The sequence below is a fragment of the Myotis nattereri genome (genome assembly GCF_964212035.1).
Source record: "Myotis nattereri genome assembly, chromosome: 13".
NCBI classification, from domain to species: domain Eukaryota; kingdom Metazoa; phylum Chordata; class Mammalia; order Chiroptera; family Vespertilionidae; genus Myotis; species Myotis nattereri.
In genome coordinates this window covers 49,581,661-49,600,552 of record NC_138088.1, presented here as the reverse complement: position 1 = coordinate 49,600,552, position 18,892 = coordinate 49,581,661, and the positions used below count along the sequence as shown (strand labels likewise).

Below are 18,892 nucleotides of genomic sequence, written 5' to 3'. Positions count from 1 at the left end.
TCCCTCCCTCCCTTCCTCTATCTCTAAAAATCAATCAATAAAAATTATGAGTATCATTAATTCCCACTTTGATATTGTTCTGAAGGGAAGGCATAGGTGCCAGGAGAACATTTAATATAGAATCCTGAAATCTCAGAAGGCTTTCCTGAGGAAGTGAAATCAGAGTGAGGTACTAAGGAGGCCCATACATGAGCAGGTGAAGAAGGGAGGGATGGGGCAGAGGGAAGGGTGCGTGCAAATGCCCTGAGGCTTGAATCCTCTCCATCACAGCCTTTCTGATAGAAACCCCAGTTCTGCCTGCTGAACCTTCACAACAGTGGGTAGTTCACTGCTGCAATTATTGTAATTAATAATCATGACCGCTATTCATTGAGGACTTGTTATGTCTTTAACTTCATACCAGACAATTATTTCTCATAACATTTACTCTTAAAAAATTGTACCCATAAGGTAGATTCAATTAGTATTCCCCTTTTATGGATAATAACTTCAAGGTTTAGGGAAATGCAGTACTTTGTTCATGTCCACACAGCTAGCAAGTAGCAGAGACAGAATGCAAACTTGGGTTTTTGAAACTCCAGCTGAAGTTCCTAGACACTACTCTATGTGACTTCAGTTAGACACATCACTGGCTCTCCCCTCCAGGCCAAACATCACTACCTTTCCCAACTCTTCTTCATATAACAGTCTCAACCCCTTCACTGCCCAATCTGTAAACACACTAGTTTGAACACCTACTATAAGTCAGATGGGTCCCTCTTGAAATGCCATGTAATCTCTGCTCTCCTGATATTTCTAGTCTGGAGAAGATGAACATTGATACAATAATCAGAGGTAAATGAATACTTTTTAAGGTTTGGTGAAATATGCAGAAAAGATATAGGTAGGGAACTATGACAGATAGAACTGGGACATCTAACCTAGCCTGGGCATCTGGAGGGCTTGCCTGGAGAAGTGAAGTTTGAATTGAGATGTGAAGGACCAGGGATTATTTGGTTGAAGAGTGAGGTTTAAGATGTAACCTTAAGATATAAGGTCCTATAAGTCAGGCTGATGTGGTTCAGTGTTTGAGCATCGACCTATGAACCAGGAGGTCACAGTTTGATTCCCCATCAGGGCACATGCCCAGACTGGCGACGCAGGAGATAGCCGATCAATGATTCTCTCTCATCATTGATGTTTCTCTCTCTCCTCTCTCTCTCTCTCTCTCTCTCTCTCTCTCTCTCTCTCTCTCTCTCTCTCTCTCTCTCTCTCCTCTCTCTCTCTCTCTCTCTCCTTCCTATGTGAAGTCAATAAAAAATGTATTTTTAAAAATTGCCAGAGGTAGGCTAAAATTTTGGTTCTGAGTTGCCTAGTGGCCTGAGCAAGGAGGGAAAAGGGCAGTCATGAGCTTTATGGTGTGCAGAAGATAAACCACCAACAATTCAGATGCATACAGCCTTTGAGGGTATTGAGATGGGGCATTTTTCCCAGTCCTCACACAAAAGAGACCATGGTACACAGGGCTCAAGCCAGCACCTGGATGTGTGGCTGCTCATACATTGCTCACCCGTTAGGCCCAGTTCAGGAGCAAGGGTGGACCTGAGAGGGAAACAATCGGGGGGAACTAACATCTCTTCTTCCGGACACATCTCTACCTGAAAGGTTGCTAGAGGCCAAGAGAGGTGTTTCTTCCAAACTGGGGATGAAGAAACTGGGAAAACACCAACTTAAATTCCCCATCCAGCACGGGAGGCCAGTGTAAAGTTGCTGTTGGCCAAAATGGAGCTGTAATTAATGGGGAGGCTGTGAAGGGCATGAGAGCTACAGAGCCATCCCCAGCTGTGGGGCTTCACTTGGCTTACCCTCCAATGACTCACTGGCTTATGAGTAATCCTCCCAGGCCTGATTTAGAGGACTTACTCACCCTTCAGAGAACGACTCTAATGCAATAAAGCAAATGTCAGCAAGTGGGATGTGGCGTAGCACATCACCCCAGCCTGCACCCAGCTTCCCACTCCCTGGCTCTCCCAGCCTGAGGCCCCTGCCGCCACTCAGCACCTGGACAGTCCGGAACAATGGGCAGGCTTCCCGGACAGGTTCCAAGGCTGAGCACAGGCTCTGAGATATGAAAACGAGGCCGGACCTCAGGCATCAGCTAGACCAAGCCTTGGAGAAGTTTGGTCGGGAGAGGCTGGAGATGAGCTCCAATGCCCTGGAGTTAGGGGTGTGTGAGGGCTGGAATCCAGGACTTCCCTCTCCCTGTCTAGTGTTCTTCAGCCCCCTTTCCTCCCATGGAAGCCCTGCGTGGACTATGCAGATGAAATACAGTCTGAGTGGCATTCTTACCTGAGGGCTTTCCAAGGAAACTGGGAAGGAAAGACATGTGGAGAGCAAGGCCTCAAGCAAAGCCTTTGAGGTGAGATGCTTAGAAAGAGCTGGGCTACCTGGGCTTGCCCACCATCTTGGTATTCGCCGACATGGTGCCTGTGGGAGAGCGGGAGGCCTTGTTGGGCCTTCCAGAATCTAGGGGTACCAGCTCACTGGGATGGCATAAATTCCAGCCAGTTCCTGGTTCCCTCTTCTTAGGAAACAGGCCCCAAAGAGTTGGCATAGCCAGCTGTGGGAAGACGTTTAATACAGAGGAATACTCAGAAGGCAAGTCAACGCAGCCTTGGGTTTAAACCCACTCCTGAGTAAATTACCTGAAGAATTAGTTCCAAGGGTAAAAAAGGCGGAGGCAGGCACTTAAGGTGAAACTTCACCGAGTTTGCTTCCCCATTCCTTGGCTATTTTCCCAACCTTTTCTGAGTGTCTGCCACGTGCCAGGCACTGGAAGGAGAAGGCTGACTGCAAGCATGGCGCTCTGGTTTGCTGGAATCCAGGGTCTTAAGCTTTAAGAGACTTTGGGGATCATCTAGTTCCGTTTGCTCATTTTATAGATGAAGAATCTGAGGTTCAAGTCAAATTCCTTGCCTGGGCTCATGGAAGTGAGGAGCCCAGAGTGAGTGGACATGCTGATCACTTCACCGAGTGGCATGCACCCAAGGACTTCTCTTGCAAGTGAGTTCAGGGAAGCCTCTCAAATGGAAAGCATCATATTCTGTATTACGACCACTAGCTCGTGAGTGGATGCACAGACTCACATCTACAGCTACAATCCACCACCATCACCTTCGAGTTTCTTTGGAAATCAACCCAGTGAGGCAGACTCGTTGCCCCCAAAATGTATTTATTCCTCCCTTAACCCAATTCATCAACACAGAGAAGTTTTTCTTTTTACTATTTTTATTTAACACTATAAAAAAAACGACGACAATGACGACCAATTACATACTGCTTTTCTTCACATTTGTATGGATTTTAGGAAATTATTGCCTTTTCCCCTGGAGAAATAACCTAGACAAAATATAAAGTAGTACCACACTACGAAATCTACAAATCCTAGAAGTCAACATCTTGAAGACAATCTCCAGGGTTAGGGGGGAAAAACAAGTGTCACAAGAGACGAGACGAGCACATGTAAGGACGGCAAGCTGGGGAAAAAGACCGTGTCAATGACACTCACCCAGACAGCAGGCACCCTTTTCTCCTGGCACCCACGCCACCACCTCAAATGGGTGATTTTTGGTCTATGGTCTAAGGAACTCTCTTTAAAATGACACAAGAGTTGCTTTGAGTAGAGGTGTAACAAGAAAGGTTCAAGTATGAGTAAGAGTCATGCCAAAGTCCAAAGCCAGGGAAGAACCCACAGTGAAAAGGCATCTCAGAAGTGTCAACATCTCGCTACTTCAACAAACTGCCTCTGTGGGACCCCAGAGGGAATCTCAAGAAGATATGAGGGTTCAGATCAGCATATATATGGGTCCCTACAAACCCTATAGGGTTACTTTCCTGACTAGATGATCAGCTTATTCCCTGAAGCGACAGAGACAGACACGGAGACTGCCAAAGTTCAAAAAGGTGGAAATTGTGCTTCCTTCAGAATGAATTGGCTTCTTGACTGCCTTATCTCCAGGTCTAGCAGCTGCTTTCTCCCATGTTGCTGCAGGTGTTTATTGCCTTACGCTTGAAATGAAAAGGCGAACTTTGAGGTGCCAGGACTAGGCAGTCCTGAGAGGGCAGGGGGGTCTGGAAGTACAGTAGTCAGCACAAGCTGTGCTCTCATAATGGCTTGGCCTTCCTTCGGTCCCGAGAACCTACCCCGAGGTCAGTCTGAAGTTCGTTTGCAAGCCTGGGGACCCTTCGCTATCGCACTGGAGCAGCGGGACAGAGGGGGTCTTCAGTATTGCACAGGTATGAAATGTCCACCAGTTTAAAAAACAAAATCACAGTTGTTCTTGGGGCTGGGTGGGTTCTCCCATCCAGTTTTAGCAGGATGTGGCTGTGGCCATGGCGCTCCTGCTGAGCTCTGAGACCGTCGAGTGGGTGGGCACTGGCGCCAGCACCGAGGTAGGGAATGTGTAGTAGGAACCCTGTACATCAGGGCTCAGTGTCTGCAAATGGGCTCTGAAGGAAGAGCTGGCTGCCTCCCCTTGGCAAGAGGGAACCTGGGGGGTGGGCGTGGAAGGCAGGATCTCAGATTCATACTGCAGGAGCTGGCCCATGAAACCAAAGTTGGGCGAGACCACACTCCTCCTCTGCTTGATGTAATCGAAGGCATCCTTTAGGCGAAACTGCCTGGTCTTCATGAGGTAAGCCATGCAGATGGTGGGTGAACGGGAGATCCCAGCCTCACAGTGGACCAGGACCTTGCCTCCCTTTTCCCTGACACAGTCTGGAAGGAAGAAAAGACAGTGGGATTGAGTTGGGATTAGAACCAAAGGCAATGCCAAACACAAGAATTAAACACAGAAGTGACCTAGCTCTCAAACCATCATGACTGTGCAACAGCTGTCGTCCTATATCAGACTTCTGCCAGTCTTTAATCCCCACTGGTGAGTACACAGCTTCTGGGGGCCCACCAATGTCTTTCCCAATGTAGGACCTTTCCAATCCTTAGAGCTGCTTCCCAGTGCCCTGAGATACTTGCACAGATTCTACCACTGAAGGTTCTAGATCTAGAGTAATCCCTTCCTGAGGATGGCACCCTAACATGGATGGGTTTCAAGAGGGCATTGGAAAAGCCTTGAAATTGCAAGCCAATTTTCATCAGGTATGCACATTTTTTCCTGAGAGAGTCCAAGGTTCAAAGACTGACTGAGAGAAGCAATTCCTGCCTCTCAGGGCCTGAGTGTAATGGTGATGACCTAGTCCCCCCATCTTGGTAGACGCCTTCCGGCCTCCCAGGCACCCTGTCTGGCTATGCCAGGGCAGGATGCTTGGCTCAGCTCCCAGGGTCCCCACTACCAAACATACAATATACAGTGCAGAGCCACTAATTATAGCCCTGGCCAAGTGACGCTTACTAGATGGATAGAAATGGCTTTTCGCAAACTCCATCTTGCACAACAACGGGAGTCATTGCTATAAAGCTACCACCATCAGTTAGGATTCTTTAGCTCAATACGACAAAAGGGAAGGTAGGGTGCCCTCCTCTTCTGTTCCACTCCTGCCCCCAAAAGAGCTACAACTGTTAAATATGGGAATGGGTCAAAGGTTAAACATAAATACACATCAAAGAAAAATAAAAACCACTAAAAATATAGTCTTTCCAAGTCCCTCTCTTGCTGCTAAAAAAACAATTACATCACCGGAAGCTAGATGTACGTGGCACTATGTAAAGCCATGGTGTGCAAAAACATTTAAGATTTTGAAGGACAAATAAAAAATCAGCCCTCTCATCCACCTCCCCCCTCAAATTCAAGGAGTTTGCAAATGAATCTGCAAGACCTGAAAGATCAAATTTCTGAGGAGTCAAAGAGGAACCCTGGAGTTTCCCCATCTAAGAACACCCCGCTGTAGCTTATTAGAGGTGCCCCCAATTCAGTCTCTGACTCAAAAGGAAAAAGACCTGCAAATTGGTTCAAAGGGGACCCCAAGTCCCTAGCATTACAGGGTCATGACTCTCATTTTCCTTTGCTCCTTTGTTGGCCTTGTAGTCTAGTTTTCAATTGGCACAATACCACATCCAAAAAAAGCAGAAGGCCTTCTGGCTCCCACTCTACCCCTTGGGGCTTGTCTTCCCCGTGGCACTCCTGTGGCATTCCCCTTGGAAGGGGTCAGGGCATGGCTCAGCCTCAGTCTCTCCTTCCACGAGCAGGGCAAGGAGACTGGGACAAGCATCCTGTGCTTTCATAAGTTGTGGGTGTGTATGTTTGTGTATACAAACGGACACAATACACACCCAGGATGGGGAGGGAGCCTTCTGAGAAATGGATGGGGGCGGATTTCATGACCTCACTGAGTAGCTATCAGGCTGAGAAGGGCAAGGCATTCCCAGGGGCAGGGGGAACAAGTCAAGGCTTTCCCACCCTGAACCCACTATTGAGGCTGCCTCTCTGAGACTCCAAAGAAACCATCTCAGCCGAGTCGCTCAGGGGACAGGCTTAGCCTTTTGCCTCTGGTCAGTTTCTGGATGGTTTCACATGAAGCAGAAATCATGTGTGACGAGCAGAGGGGGCCATCATGTGGCTGCGGGGGGCCCTTTAATTGCTACCTACACTAAGCAATGACTGCTGTGCCCGACACCTGCCTTTTCCCCGCCAAGATCCTTCTAAACAAGATACAGGAAAATCACATCTCAGCTGCAATCGCTATGCATGCTCAAGGGAAAGGAGGACCCTGGAACCTAGAAGGCAAGGCCATTAAGGTTGGAGAGTGGGGCTTGCAAATTTGAGACAGAAAAAAAGTCAACCCAGCCTCCAAGGAGGAGGAATGGGGGAAAGAGATGTCAAAGGGGAGAACAATCAAGCTACATGGAGGAGCTGGAAACCCAAGGCCCAAGGGAACAGAGGCTACCAGGCCTACACAGCAGAGAAAATGGATAACTGACTCACAGAATAGAGAAAGGATGCAAAAGATGCCAACTTTTCTGTGCACAAAGCATGCAGCTCGAGTCAAGTGCTATCTTTAATCCAAAATTAGCTGGCAATGCAAAACAAATTGCCCCCCAAAGCTTGTTAAAAACTGTGGAAAGCTGCCAGGGCCCTTGGGGCTTAGTGCGTAAGTAGTGCTCTCTCAATCCTTCTGTTTGCATTTAAAAATATCCCAACCTGCGTAGAAGGCACCGCGAGGATGACTCTTTCTCGCCCCTGCTTCTCTTGTGTGGAGATTTCGCACGGACACGCTGTGCTTCCCGCCCAGCTAGAAACCGTAACGAGGGCGGCAGTTGAATACTGCCATAAAATTATATTAATTTATCGTGCAAATTAAAGCTCCTATTAATAGCAACTCAAATCTGCCCCTCTGCCTTTTGGGTGGCTGTCTCTCGTCTTGGCTCCAACTCTCGATGACAGCATATAGAAGAGACTTTTCTTCTCCGTGATGGTAGCTGCCACGAGTCCATCAAAATCCAAGGCCTTATGTCCCTACAAGGCGCCCAGAACAGCAGAGGGGAATGGCTGAACCTACCAATGAAGTCTATTGCTTCTTGAAAGTGGGAGCTAATGTCAGCCGTGTGGCTGTCCTCCACGGGGATCCATTTGTAGTGTACGTGGCTCATGCAGGCCTCGGAGGTCCGCCGCGAGACATTCAGCAGGGCCGTGATGTGCAGGTTGGCGAGGAACTCGCACTTGGATGCATGGTAGGCACTTCCAAGGTAGAGGAACGGAAGGATTTCAACTGGGCCGCCCTGGAAGCAGGGGCAAAGGACAAGCAGGAAATATTGGATTAGCCTGCTCACCTGGGAGAGGAAACAAAACAACCCTGACCTATTTGTGTTAAGGTGGGAGGTTCCTTTCCTGGTTTCCAGGTAGAGAGAGTTCAGAGCCGAGGCCGTTCCAACCAAGAGTGTGGGTGAAGCCTCCATCCTGGCAGACGCTCTAACCCTCCATTACTGCTGGTGACTCAGTGAGGGCAAAGCCTACATGGTGAAGATTTTCATTTTCTTACACATAGTGAGGAGGTAGGAAGTGCCAGCAGCCTTCCTGTGCTAATGAGGATGAGAAGCGGTGGGTGTGATGGGGGGGGGGGGATGGAGCTATGTGTGTTGAAGTTCTAGCAGACCTGAGAGCACCAGCGCAAGCCCTTCAACTTGGAGAGCAGCCTTGGTTTCTTTCTAGATAAAATGGAAGAGGGTTCACTAGGCGAGCTCCCCCCACCCCCGCCCCTTACAGTCCTGACGTTTTGTATAGTGTATTTCATTAAACCCAGGACACATTAAATTTATTGGGGTGACATTGGTTTACAGGATCATACAGGTTTCAGGTGCGCATTTCTATGTTACAAGATCAGTATATTGCACTGTGTGCTCACCACCCAAATCATCTTCTGCCCCCTTCACCACTACCACCACCAGCACCAGCACCCGCTAGGTCCAGAGATGTTAAAATGTGCTCCCTGGCCCTCTAAAGAGTTGCTTCTTAGAAGTGAAAATAAGTCACTATCTACCCAGAATCCTCAGACAAAGAAAAGCTGTTAGGCCATGAGCAGAGGAGAGGGGCTTCCCCCACCTCTGATCATCTTCATGTGGAGCAGCAGGTTTTGTTAAGAGATGCTTATATCCTCTTTCTTTTGGGAGACCACCCACATATCAGGTTTCTAGTTAAGGAGGACTCCACTGGAACCAGAGATCACCTAACCTACCCCCCACCCCCCACCCCCCACCCCCAAGGCAAAGCTAAAAAGAACTCATAGCTGGTTAGACCCTGGCAGTCTTAACATTTCCAGGTCTCCCATCTCCTTGCTTCCTTTTGTTGCTGTTGGCAACTGCTGGCTCAGGAGCACCCCACCCTGGTCCCTGGGTTCCACTGCCCTAGACCCATTCTTGCACCCATCCACAGCTGGGAGGGGCCAGCTTCCTGGGTGCATAAATAAATACCCTCAGTGTATAAACAAACAAACAAAAGTTAGCGGTAGCTGGAACAATGGGATTCCCTGGAGATTTAGAGGGAAACAATGGGCTGGAGGGACAGTGGCTGTCTTTGGGAGCCTTTTCCACATCATCCATCCGCTTCCTGTGTTTCCATTTCCTGTGCTGGAACAAGAGCAGAATGGAAACTCTGCCAGACCCGTACTCGGAAAAGGAGCACGGGACGAGGGCCAGCAGCAGGCAATGCTCACACTACCCTGCATGTGGTATTTGCCTTCTCTTTCCTGGGAAGTCAAGTGTTTAGGCAAAGACCAGTTTGGCCACTTGGAAGAAAGTTCTAGAGCAGTGATTTTCAACTGGTGTGGCACAAGCATTTTTAAAACATGCCATACCTGTCTATTTAGTCAGGGGCACTGACCTGTCTTCCCTTGTCACATAAAAATTAACAACAGTCAACACAATAGCCGTCTGGTGTGCACGCCCTGTCTTGAACCATAACTATATAGGCCATACTGCATCATATTGGTCACATCGAATAATAAGGTTGCATCTGACTGGTTAATTCTTGGTACCAGAAATCCTTATAAAGCACCTGATTTTTTAAAAAGTCACTTTGGAGGAAAAAAAAAAAAGTAGGTAATTATCATTATTACATTATTATTATTATTTTGTAAATCAATCAAAATTATACCTATGTTTTTGGTCAGATCAGCAAAAAATACGTTTTTTGGTGTGCCACAGAATTTTATTAATTTATTTAATGCCACGAGATGAAAAAGGTTGAAAATCATTGTTACAGAAGATTTTGCAAAAGGTATTAATAGTAACAATGACTATTTTTATCAGGACTTATTGTGGCTGCCCTCTGGGCTTAACACTTTAGTTAGATGTACCTACAGTCTCACCTTAGTGCCTGGAAAATGCTGACAACCAGACTCGGAATCCTATCCAATTTCTTATGGAGCTTAGCCCAACACCCCTGAAACTGTTTTTCTTTTCTTTTCTGACTCTTGTTTAGAGTCAAGAGGAAGAGTTGGCCAAGGGCCTACAGAAACCCCAAAGGTTAACAGGGCCTCGCCCGGCTTCTAGGAAGCAGTGCTAGGGGGTTCCCCAGAGGAACCTGGAGACACAGCAGGGCCTCCCCAGTCATCGGTGGGCCAAAGGTCTGTGGCACCTTTACAACATCCTGCAAGCTCTTGTTTCTCTTTCATTTTCTGAGAAACAAGGATAAAAAAAAAACAACCCAAACAACAAAACAAAAATAGAAATCTAGCTAAGCCGGATGCCCGTGGCTTGTAAGCTGAGGGTTCATCCCAGAGTGTATTTTGATAAAGGAAAACAAACAAAATAAAAACCCTGGCACCACACCAAGCTAATAGGCTTCCTGACCAAGGATCCCATCCAAGGAAAGGTCACCTGGCTTTACTTGGAATTTATCCCCAGGGCAGAGTTCTGCTCATGGCAGGCAGCTGGCAGGTTAGGCGGCATTTAAAATCTTCCTTTTTATGATTTTGGATATGTTCTTAATTGGAGGGGGGGGGGATTTTTGAAAAGACCCTCCCACCAAATCAGGAGGACCCCTTTCCAGAAGATGTGTGGGAAACAGAACAGGGCCCTGAAAAGAACCAGAAAGGGGAGTTAAGAGAAGGGGGAGAAGGGGGTTCTGGGTCTAGTGCTGCCATGGACCCAGCTGCAGGATTTTGGCAAATCCATTACACCTCACCAGCCATGAAAGCTTCTCCCTCTGTAAGATTGGGAAGGTGGGTTTTGATCTCTGGTTTCTGCCAGATTTAGGTCCTCGCCTCCCATTTCCTCACCCTCCTCCTTTCTACTTTATGCTTCCTTTATTGAGTTGTCACCAAGTCCAATTTTTGAAGGAAAAAGAAAGCCCACACATTTATAGGAACACGCAGTCCTCTAGTATGACTTGATCTCCTCTGGTTTGAGTATTTATGGAATTATAAGCATCAGAAACCCTTAGATGAGCCTGCTTGCTTAGCCATCCAAACTGTAGTTTCACTACAACCCTCCTTCTACTTCCCTCCACTCCCACCTCATTCAGTTAAAATACCAGTAAGACACACCTTGACAGGTACTAACGAACTGGGCTGGTGTGCAGAAACTGCAGAGCATGAACAATTACAAAGAACAACAACACAGGAAGCCTGAAAGTCAGCTCTGGAACATCTTCAGGGAAACTTAAACCAGTATTTGGAAGCTTCTCTGCACCTCCCAGGCCAACTAATAACAATACATCGTTCACTTCCTCTTTTCTCCAGAAACTGTCGAGCATCCTGTGGCTCGTTTGCTCTTGTCAGCTTGTTTGCTGGAAGGAAGCCCGTTTACTCTTGGATGGAAACTCAAGTTGGCAAGCAACAGAGGCTCTCTAAAGCTAGAGGGCTCTGCCAAAACCCTGATCCGCAAAACAAGCAACCAGGGCCGCTGAGCAGGGAGAGGAAGAAGAGTCAGGGTGCCGAGGAAGGAACGGGAGCCAGGAGCCGCGACAGCACTTCCACTCCACATACCTGGTCATGAGCTGGCCTGTAGCTGATGCTGAGCACTGGTTTCCCACACTGGCTGATGACGGCTCTCTCGGTCTCAATCTTCTCTTGGGAGATGGGTTCTACGTCCACGCAACAATCAGGATATTCCGAGTAGAAAGTCTCATATCCCCCTACAAGAAAAAACAAGACAAACAGACATAAGCATTGATTTCTCAGACTGTCAGAAAATGCCCACAACTAATCAATACCCCGAGTGTGGAACAGTCAAAAATATTAGGCTGCCCTACCTGGTTTGGCTCAGTGGATAAGATGTTGGCCTACGGACCAAAGGGTCTCGGGTTAGATTCCGGTCAAGGGCACGTACCTCGGTTGTAGGCTCCTCTCTGGCCCAGGCCCTTGTTGGGGCGCGTGCAGGAGGCAACCAATTGATGTGTTTCTTTCACATCGATGTTTCTCTCTGTCTTTCCCTCTCTCTTCCACTCTCCCTAAAAATCAATGGAAAAATATCCTTGGATGAGGATTAATTAAAAAAGAAAAAAAAGGCTAATATAGATTTTGGTCACATAAAAAAATGAGCCAAACCAACTAATAGCTTTATAGAATATAAATGGGGTCTACACACACACACACACACACACACACACTTCTAAAAAGCTATAGGTCAGAGAGGCAATGATTAACTTTTTGTGTCTATCAGAAGCAGCTTAAACTGTAAAAGGAAATATATCCAACATCTGGAAAATATTAACCAAATCCCTCCAGAAAACCAAAGCTATTTTCTCTCTTGTTTATCTAAAATGCAGGTGTGATTATGCAGAATTTCATTAATTTTCAAGAAAGAGACTCCAAAACCGGTCTGTTTCTTCCCTAGCTCATCAGCTCTAAACTGAATGATAGAGGAAACCCCCTCCATTCATAAGGGAGTGGGGGGTTAATATGAGGTTTAAACTCAGGGCAATAAAACAGCGCTGGCCTTTCTCACTCCTAAGGTGCTAAGAACACTGCTGACAATTCTCTCCGTAGATCCAATTTAGAGTAATCAATCTAGGTTATTACCTTCCAAACCAAACTGCAGGAATGGGGCCTTCTGAACTTAAATCTCAGCCCCCATAAATCAAAACTGTCCCCTGGATTAACACCTACCCTCCCTTTATATTTCCTTATTACCCTTCCCTCCTGAACTTTCTGTTCCCCGCATGCCCTCAAACTGCTGTACTGACAGGTACGATTCTGTAAACATTCTTAATATCACCTTTAAACTTCTCCAAATGGGTTGCTTAAAGTAAAAAAGTACCTCTAACCAAGTCACAGAAATACGAGTGTATACATACAGATAAGGCTTTTGAGACCCAGTACACTCAGTGGGGAAGAACCCAGTACAACCTGGCCTCTGGAAGTCTCAGAATGCTGGGGGCTGGTGGGTGAGCATGCCGGCCTTGCTTGGGGAAGAAGCACTTTGCTTCCAATCCAGAGAGACCTAAGGCAATTCCTAGAGCCTCCAAAAACCGGCTTCTGCCATCTTCTGGCCCAGAGAATTCACTTGGGGGTCAAATCATCAATTAAAACTACGCATCCTGAGGCCATGTATTTTCCAGAAGCCTCCCTTTTTCTTCTGTCTTTCCCTGTTGTGAGAGCCCCACAGTGGAGCACGTGGTGGCTTTTTAAAACCCCCGCGGTAGACGAATGGTTAATGGATTACATGGCAGTCTCCAGCTCCCTCCCAGAAGCCAAATCCAATTCCTTGAATGAGTCATCTTGCCATTACTGCTTCCTCTCAGCTTGCTGGAACTGCCCTGGCCCCCTTCAACAAATCGCCCGTTGGGCGGCCCCTGATGAGCTTCTGGTCCTCCACAATGACCATGTTCCTGGTCATGAAGACAGGAGGCCATGCGGGAGGGGGACCGAAGCAGGTATTCCTGGCGTAGTGTACCCCTCCCCCCAACCCTAGCCCCTGGCCCCCTTCTTTCCTGGGGGCAGAGAGAAGCCAGACTTACACTGACACAGAGCTTCCTTGGAAGAGGAAGTGAGTAAATCACTTCCTGTGCCTGTGCCTCAACATTTTGGGTTCCAGGAGACAAACGAAGTGATCAGGGACGGGAATCTGGATTAAGAGTGGCCCAGGCCCTCCCAAACTTCAGGACGAGGCTTGGGAAAAAGAAGCCTTCAGGCCACCCCATCTCTTGGCTTTAAATAGAGCACTTAAGAGGTGGCTGCCAGGAGGACCGAAAGGAGGTGCAAGGAGGTGCGGGTGTAGGCTGGGTCCTGTCTGCCTGTTGACAAAATAAGACAGGCAGACAATGAGTCTCAGTGTCACTGGGGGACAGATAAACAGGGCCCTGCCTCCTCAAGCTGGGGTCAGGAGGAGTCCTCCAGATTAGACGGTCTCTGTCTTTCCCCCACTCCCATCAGAGGCGGGGAGAGACAGAACATTCCTCTCTGCTGCCTCACTTGAGAGCCTTGGCAATTCTTTTTGCTGCTTCAACTCTCTTCAGAGTGATTCTGTGTTCTATCACCATCACACTGCCAGGGGAGTGGAGCCAAGTGCATGGACACTCTATATAAATATGCACCGACAAGGCCATTTGGTCACCAACTCATGACAGAATGTGGGGGCTTTTTTAGGGGTTGAGGGGAGATGAAGGGATGCCAAAGGCACTATCCCTCCGAGATCTGAGATGCCACTAGATTAAACCTGAACTTAGATGGACATGAGTTAGGTAAGGAAATAAAAATTTTCTTCGGCAACAACTTAAGCTTTAGTAGTGTTATAAGGATCAACCAATTTTTACTGAAATTTAAAATGGGCATAACTTTTGACCTTGCAAATCTCCAAATTTACTGATAGCGCACCTGCAGAAGCATTTGGATAAAAGGATACACTACTACACTGTTTCAAATAATGAGGCTAGCAGCAACCTATTGGCTATCACCAAGGGACTGGTTAAAAAAGTGAACCAGACATGAATGCTCTGATACAAACTAATCTCCCGAGATCTAGTTGTGTGAAAGAGGGAAGGACAGGAAATATACAAAATCATTATATTTTAAAAAGAAACTGGTGCAAAATTAACTTTAAAGATGAACAAGTAATAGTTGATGGTTGTCCCTGGGAGTGGAAGTGGATCCTAAGGGGGTCAGAAGACCCACTGTTCATTGCACAGCCCTTGTGCTGTTCAAAGTTTTACTTATGGATGTTACATTCATTAAAAACATTTTTAGCCGAAACCGGTTTGGCTCAGTGAATAGAGCGTCGGCCTGCGGACTGAAAGGTCCCAGGTTCGATTCCGGTCAAGGGCATGTACCTGAGTTGCGGGCACATCCCCAGTAGGAGATGTGCAGGAGGCAGCTGATTGATGTTTCTCTCTCATCGATGTTTCTAACTATCTCTCTCCCTTCCTCTCTGTAAAAAATCAATAAAATATATTTTAAAAAAATAAAATAAAATTCACTAATTTAAAAAAAAAACAAAAAAACATTTTTAAACGTTCATTTTCTTGAGATGTAAGTCACAGACCTGCCTACTTCCTGTGGCCACAACCCCTAAACTGTCAGCATGGCCCTCTTGGAGAGGGACAGGGGCAGAGATGGGATCAGGAGGGGTTTCCTGGAACCTCTCTTTCATGCTAATGGGAGGTGGAAGCTTTTCCTGTGGTCACTGCTAAGAACAAAAGACAAAAACCACATCAGGAAGAGAAATCAGGAGCCATGGGTGAAACCTTTGCAATCTCGGAGGGCTTCCCTCCATCATGGAGGGGGGTGTGTGGGTGGGGCTGAAGCTGGCTGGAAAAGGAAGATTATCATCTGCCTTTGCCATCTCCCTGGGAACCAACAGGGGACGGTCTGCCAGAGGTGCCAATAGAGGTGGGAGCTGTCCGGCCTCAGGAATCTCCTGGCCTGGAGGTGTGTGAAATTCCCCAAATTGCAAGGTTTTAAAGTCAGGCCCTCACTCTCAGCTCTCCGCAGGTAAGTTCTGAACCACATCACGGTTACATCTCAAGGTCTAGCATCAGGGTTGGCAGGGCTTCCACACGTTTGAGGTTACAAAGGGCTCAAATACAAGGCATGAGGGAACGATCATAGGAAATAAACCAGAAACCGATGCTCTGACGTTTAGCTCATCACCCACCCACCACCGAAAGTCAAAGTCCTCTCCCCAGCAGGTGCAACGGGCAGACCGGTGCCACCGCTTCTGGGGTCTCAAACCAAAGGCAACAGAATCCCCTCCACCGCCACCCTGCGGCACCCGTCCCAGGTCCTGGCTCTCCAGCCACCCCCGCTTGGCTCAGGACCCAGGAGGATCCCAGGCCGGGGAGAGGGAGGGTAAAAAAACAGTGGGGAGGCTGTTAACTCCAAATTAAACTAGAGAAAGGTAAGGGAGGGGAAAGGAAAGGGGAAGGCCGGAGGAAAACAATTAAAAGCAATAAAATGAAAAGGAAAGGAAGGGGAGGGACTCGCCGGGGTCAAAAAGGCAAGAGGGGTCGGTGAAGACTCAGCCTCAAGTATGTTAATTGTCCAGGCAGGAGGATCCCGCGGCGCCACGCTCCTGCGGGGGGGCGGGAGGGGGGTCGCGACCTGCTGATTCCGTCGGATCAGTCTATCAGGAAGGCTCAGCGCCCTGGCCCCAGCGGGACCGGCAGCGCCCGCACCTGGGCCGCCAGCCCCCAAACTGCCAAGCAGCAGCGCCCCCAGTTGCGCAGCCACCTCGCCCACCCAAGGTGGCCAAGCGGTCGGGCGCTTTCGAGGAACGCGGGTGGGGAGGGGAGCGCAGCGCCAACCCGGGCAGTGCCCACCCCGGCGCGCGTGAAGCCCAGTGTGCAGACTCGGGCAAGTGGAGACTTCCCGCGTCCCAGGGCCGCGGAGGGCGCCCTGCGCCAGGAGGGGACCCCGGAGCCGCCCGGAGGGAGAAAGGGGAGGGGGAAGAGGACGGGGCACCGGCGGCCCCGACGGCCCCGACGCGCTCACCTTTGAGGAAGTAGACCCGCGGGCCGGCGGGCAGGCAGGCGAGCAGCGAGGTGAGCACGACGCGCGCGGCACTCTCCTCGCGCAGCTTCTGCCAGTGGCGGCTGCCCTGGTCCAGCACGACCACGGCCGCCACGCCGCCGCCGCCCTCCTGCAGCAGCCGGGCGCGGGCCGCCTCGTCGGGCAGCACGTAGCGCGCCGACACCGCGCCGCCGCGCGCCCGCCGCAGCACCACCGAGTTGAGGTTGACGTTGAGGGAGCCGCGCACGCTGGAGGCGGCGAAGGCCAGGTAGGGCCGGCAGTCCAGCACCACGCAGCGTGCCGCCGCCTCCTTGCGGAGCATCTTGCGCAGCTGGCGCCCGTCGAGCGCCGTGACCTTCATGTCGCCGCCCAGCGGCCCCGCGCCGCGCAGGTGCCCACGGCCAGGGTGCCCGCCGGCGAGATACAGGAGGGCGGCCCGCGGGGCTGCGGCCGGCCGACCGACCGAGCCTCGAGCCGGAGCCGGAGCCGGAACGGTCGCTCAACCCTTCTTCCCCGCCCCGCACTCTCGGCGCCCGGCCCGGCCACTCGCCGCCCCAGAAGCCGGGGATTCCGCCGGCAGCGCCGCGTCTTAAGTGGACTGCGAGGCCGGTGACGTGGCTGCCCATATAAGGCCGGAGAGGGGAGTTTCCCCGCCCCCTCGGGCGTGGCCACGCCCCCGGGGGCGGGGCGCGCGGGGAGGGCGCCGGGGGTTAGTCAGCCCGGGAAAGAGGAAGTGGCAGGCTCCGCCCCGGCGCGCTCTGCGGCTTTGCGCGCAGAGACTCACTCGCGCATCACCCGGGGCTGCCAGGGGGGTGTCAGGCGCGCTCGGAGCCGCGGTGACCCACGCTGTGCGGGAAGAGGAGGAAGCGGAGGAGGCCGGGCCGGCGCCGCGCACGCGGATTTTCAGTTTCATAGACGTAGGTTAGGCACCTGCAGGGGGCCGTGCCGGGCCCTGCGCTGGGTTCCTGGGCCAGAGCTCCCCGATGAAGCAGAAGTGAATTCCGACCCTCACAGCCTTTACGCGAGAAATGAGATCATTGTGGGGATGTGCTTCAAGGGTGGTTTATAGATGAGTTGAGATCGGGCTTGTATCGGTATAGGTGAAGCTGGGTCATGGGAACCTGGGGTTTGTCACAGTTTCTCCACTTTTCTGTCTGTAATTTTCCATAATAAAAGTACCTACACGTAAAAATGGAGAAAGAAGAGCCAGCAATTAACCTTTCCAAATGGATTCTGCCCCTCAAAGGATTGACAGTCCTTTTCTCTGTCACACTCCAATATAATTAGAATAATTGTTTTTTGAGGAGCCGTTTTTCTGGCCCCTGGAAAGCCTGTCGTGAAATCAGCTGCCACAGCATCAACATACATCCGTTGTCGGAGGTCTCAGTCCAGCTAACTGCCCAGGTGGCTTCTGGATTTGAGGGATTATCCGTGGATCAAGTATAATCCCAGGCTGCCTGCCCCCACCGGTCCCCAGCAGCTTCAGGCCTCCCATCCTCAATCTTGGGGAACGGGACACGGTTCACCCTTTCAAGTCCAGCTGCAGGGACACCTGTGAGGGAAACGTCTCCAGCCCCGCGTTCATGACCAACCACTTCATCCTTAGCTGGCGGTGGGAGGGGCTGCTTAGTGGAAGGCAGCTTGCCTTCCCTAGAGGGGCTGTCTACCACCAGCATAGGGGAATGGGGTTTTTAGAAGGAAGCAGAGATCAAATTCTGAAATCAAATGCAATCAAACTGACACCAGCGAGCCGGCACTGACTCAGCTGCGTTCAGTCAGAGGCCCTGTCCTCGCCCTGCTAGTGGGGTCCTAATGAAGACGTGATGTGGCTCAGTGGTTAAGCCTTGATCTGTGAACTGGGAGGTCAGGGTTTGATTCCCCGTCAGGGCCCATGCCCAGGTGGGGTGGCAGGGGGCCTGTGGGGGGCAGCTGATCAATAATTCTCTCTCATCATTGATGTTTCTATCTCCCTCCCTCTCCCTTCCTCTCTGAAATCAATAAAAAAAATATATTTTTTTAAAAGATGTGATATGGGGGTTTTCTTTCTCTTTGGGGGGTTGTGTGTGCCAGCCTTCCCTAAAATCTCCTCTGCCAGTGTCACCAGTGCCACCCACCCCCAGACATCTGAGCCCAGAGCCACGTATGTATGGAGCACCTACATGGGCAGGACTCCCTGTCTGCTCCAGCTGCCACCAGCCCAGAGAGGAGGCGCAGCCCAGCCACAGGCCTCTGTAAGTTCCTGTAGTCAGTATGGAAGCCCATCCAGGGTGTGTGGGTAGCTGGGGGAGCGAGCGGAGGGGGCGGGCTGGAGAAGCCTCAGAGAGCCAGGAGAGCTGAGGCAAACTTGGAAGAATGAGTTGAAGTTAGGCAGGCCTTGGAGGGGGAGGGGAAGGCATTCCAAGCAGAGGAAACTGCTTGAGGTAAAGAAAAAAACAGCATGGTATGTGCTAGAGGTGTGTGGGAGACTAAGCACTTCTGGCATTTATTAGAAAATTAGGCAGGGTCATGTGATTGGGGG

General features: G+C 50.0%; 1 protein-coding gene across 1 annotated transcript; it reads right to left on the bottom strand.

The window, feature by feature from the left end:
• Positions 1-3,273: 3,273 nt before the first annotated feature.
• On the bottom strand, positions 3,274-16,937 carry DUSP5 (dual specificity phosphatase 5). Its single transcript, XM_081105238.1, has 4 exons — positions 16,357-16,937; positions 11,416-11,564; positions 7,492-7,711; positions 3,274-4,756 (listed from the first exon to the last, which is right to left on the bottom strand). The coding sequence occupies exons 1-4, from the start codon at positions 16,733-16,735 to the stop codon at positions 4,350-4,352; spliced, it is 1,155 nt and encodes a 384-aa protein (XP_080961364.1). The 5' UTR covers positions 16,736-16,937; the 3' UTR covers positions 3,274-4,349.
• Between the last annotated feature and the right edge of the window lie 1,955 nt (positions 16,938-18,892).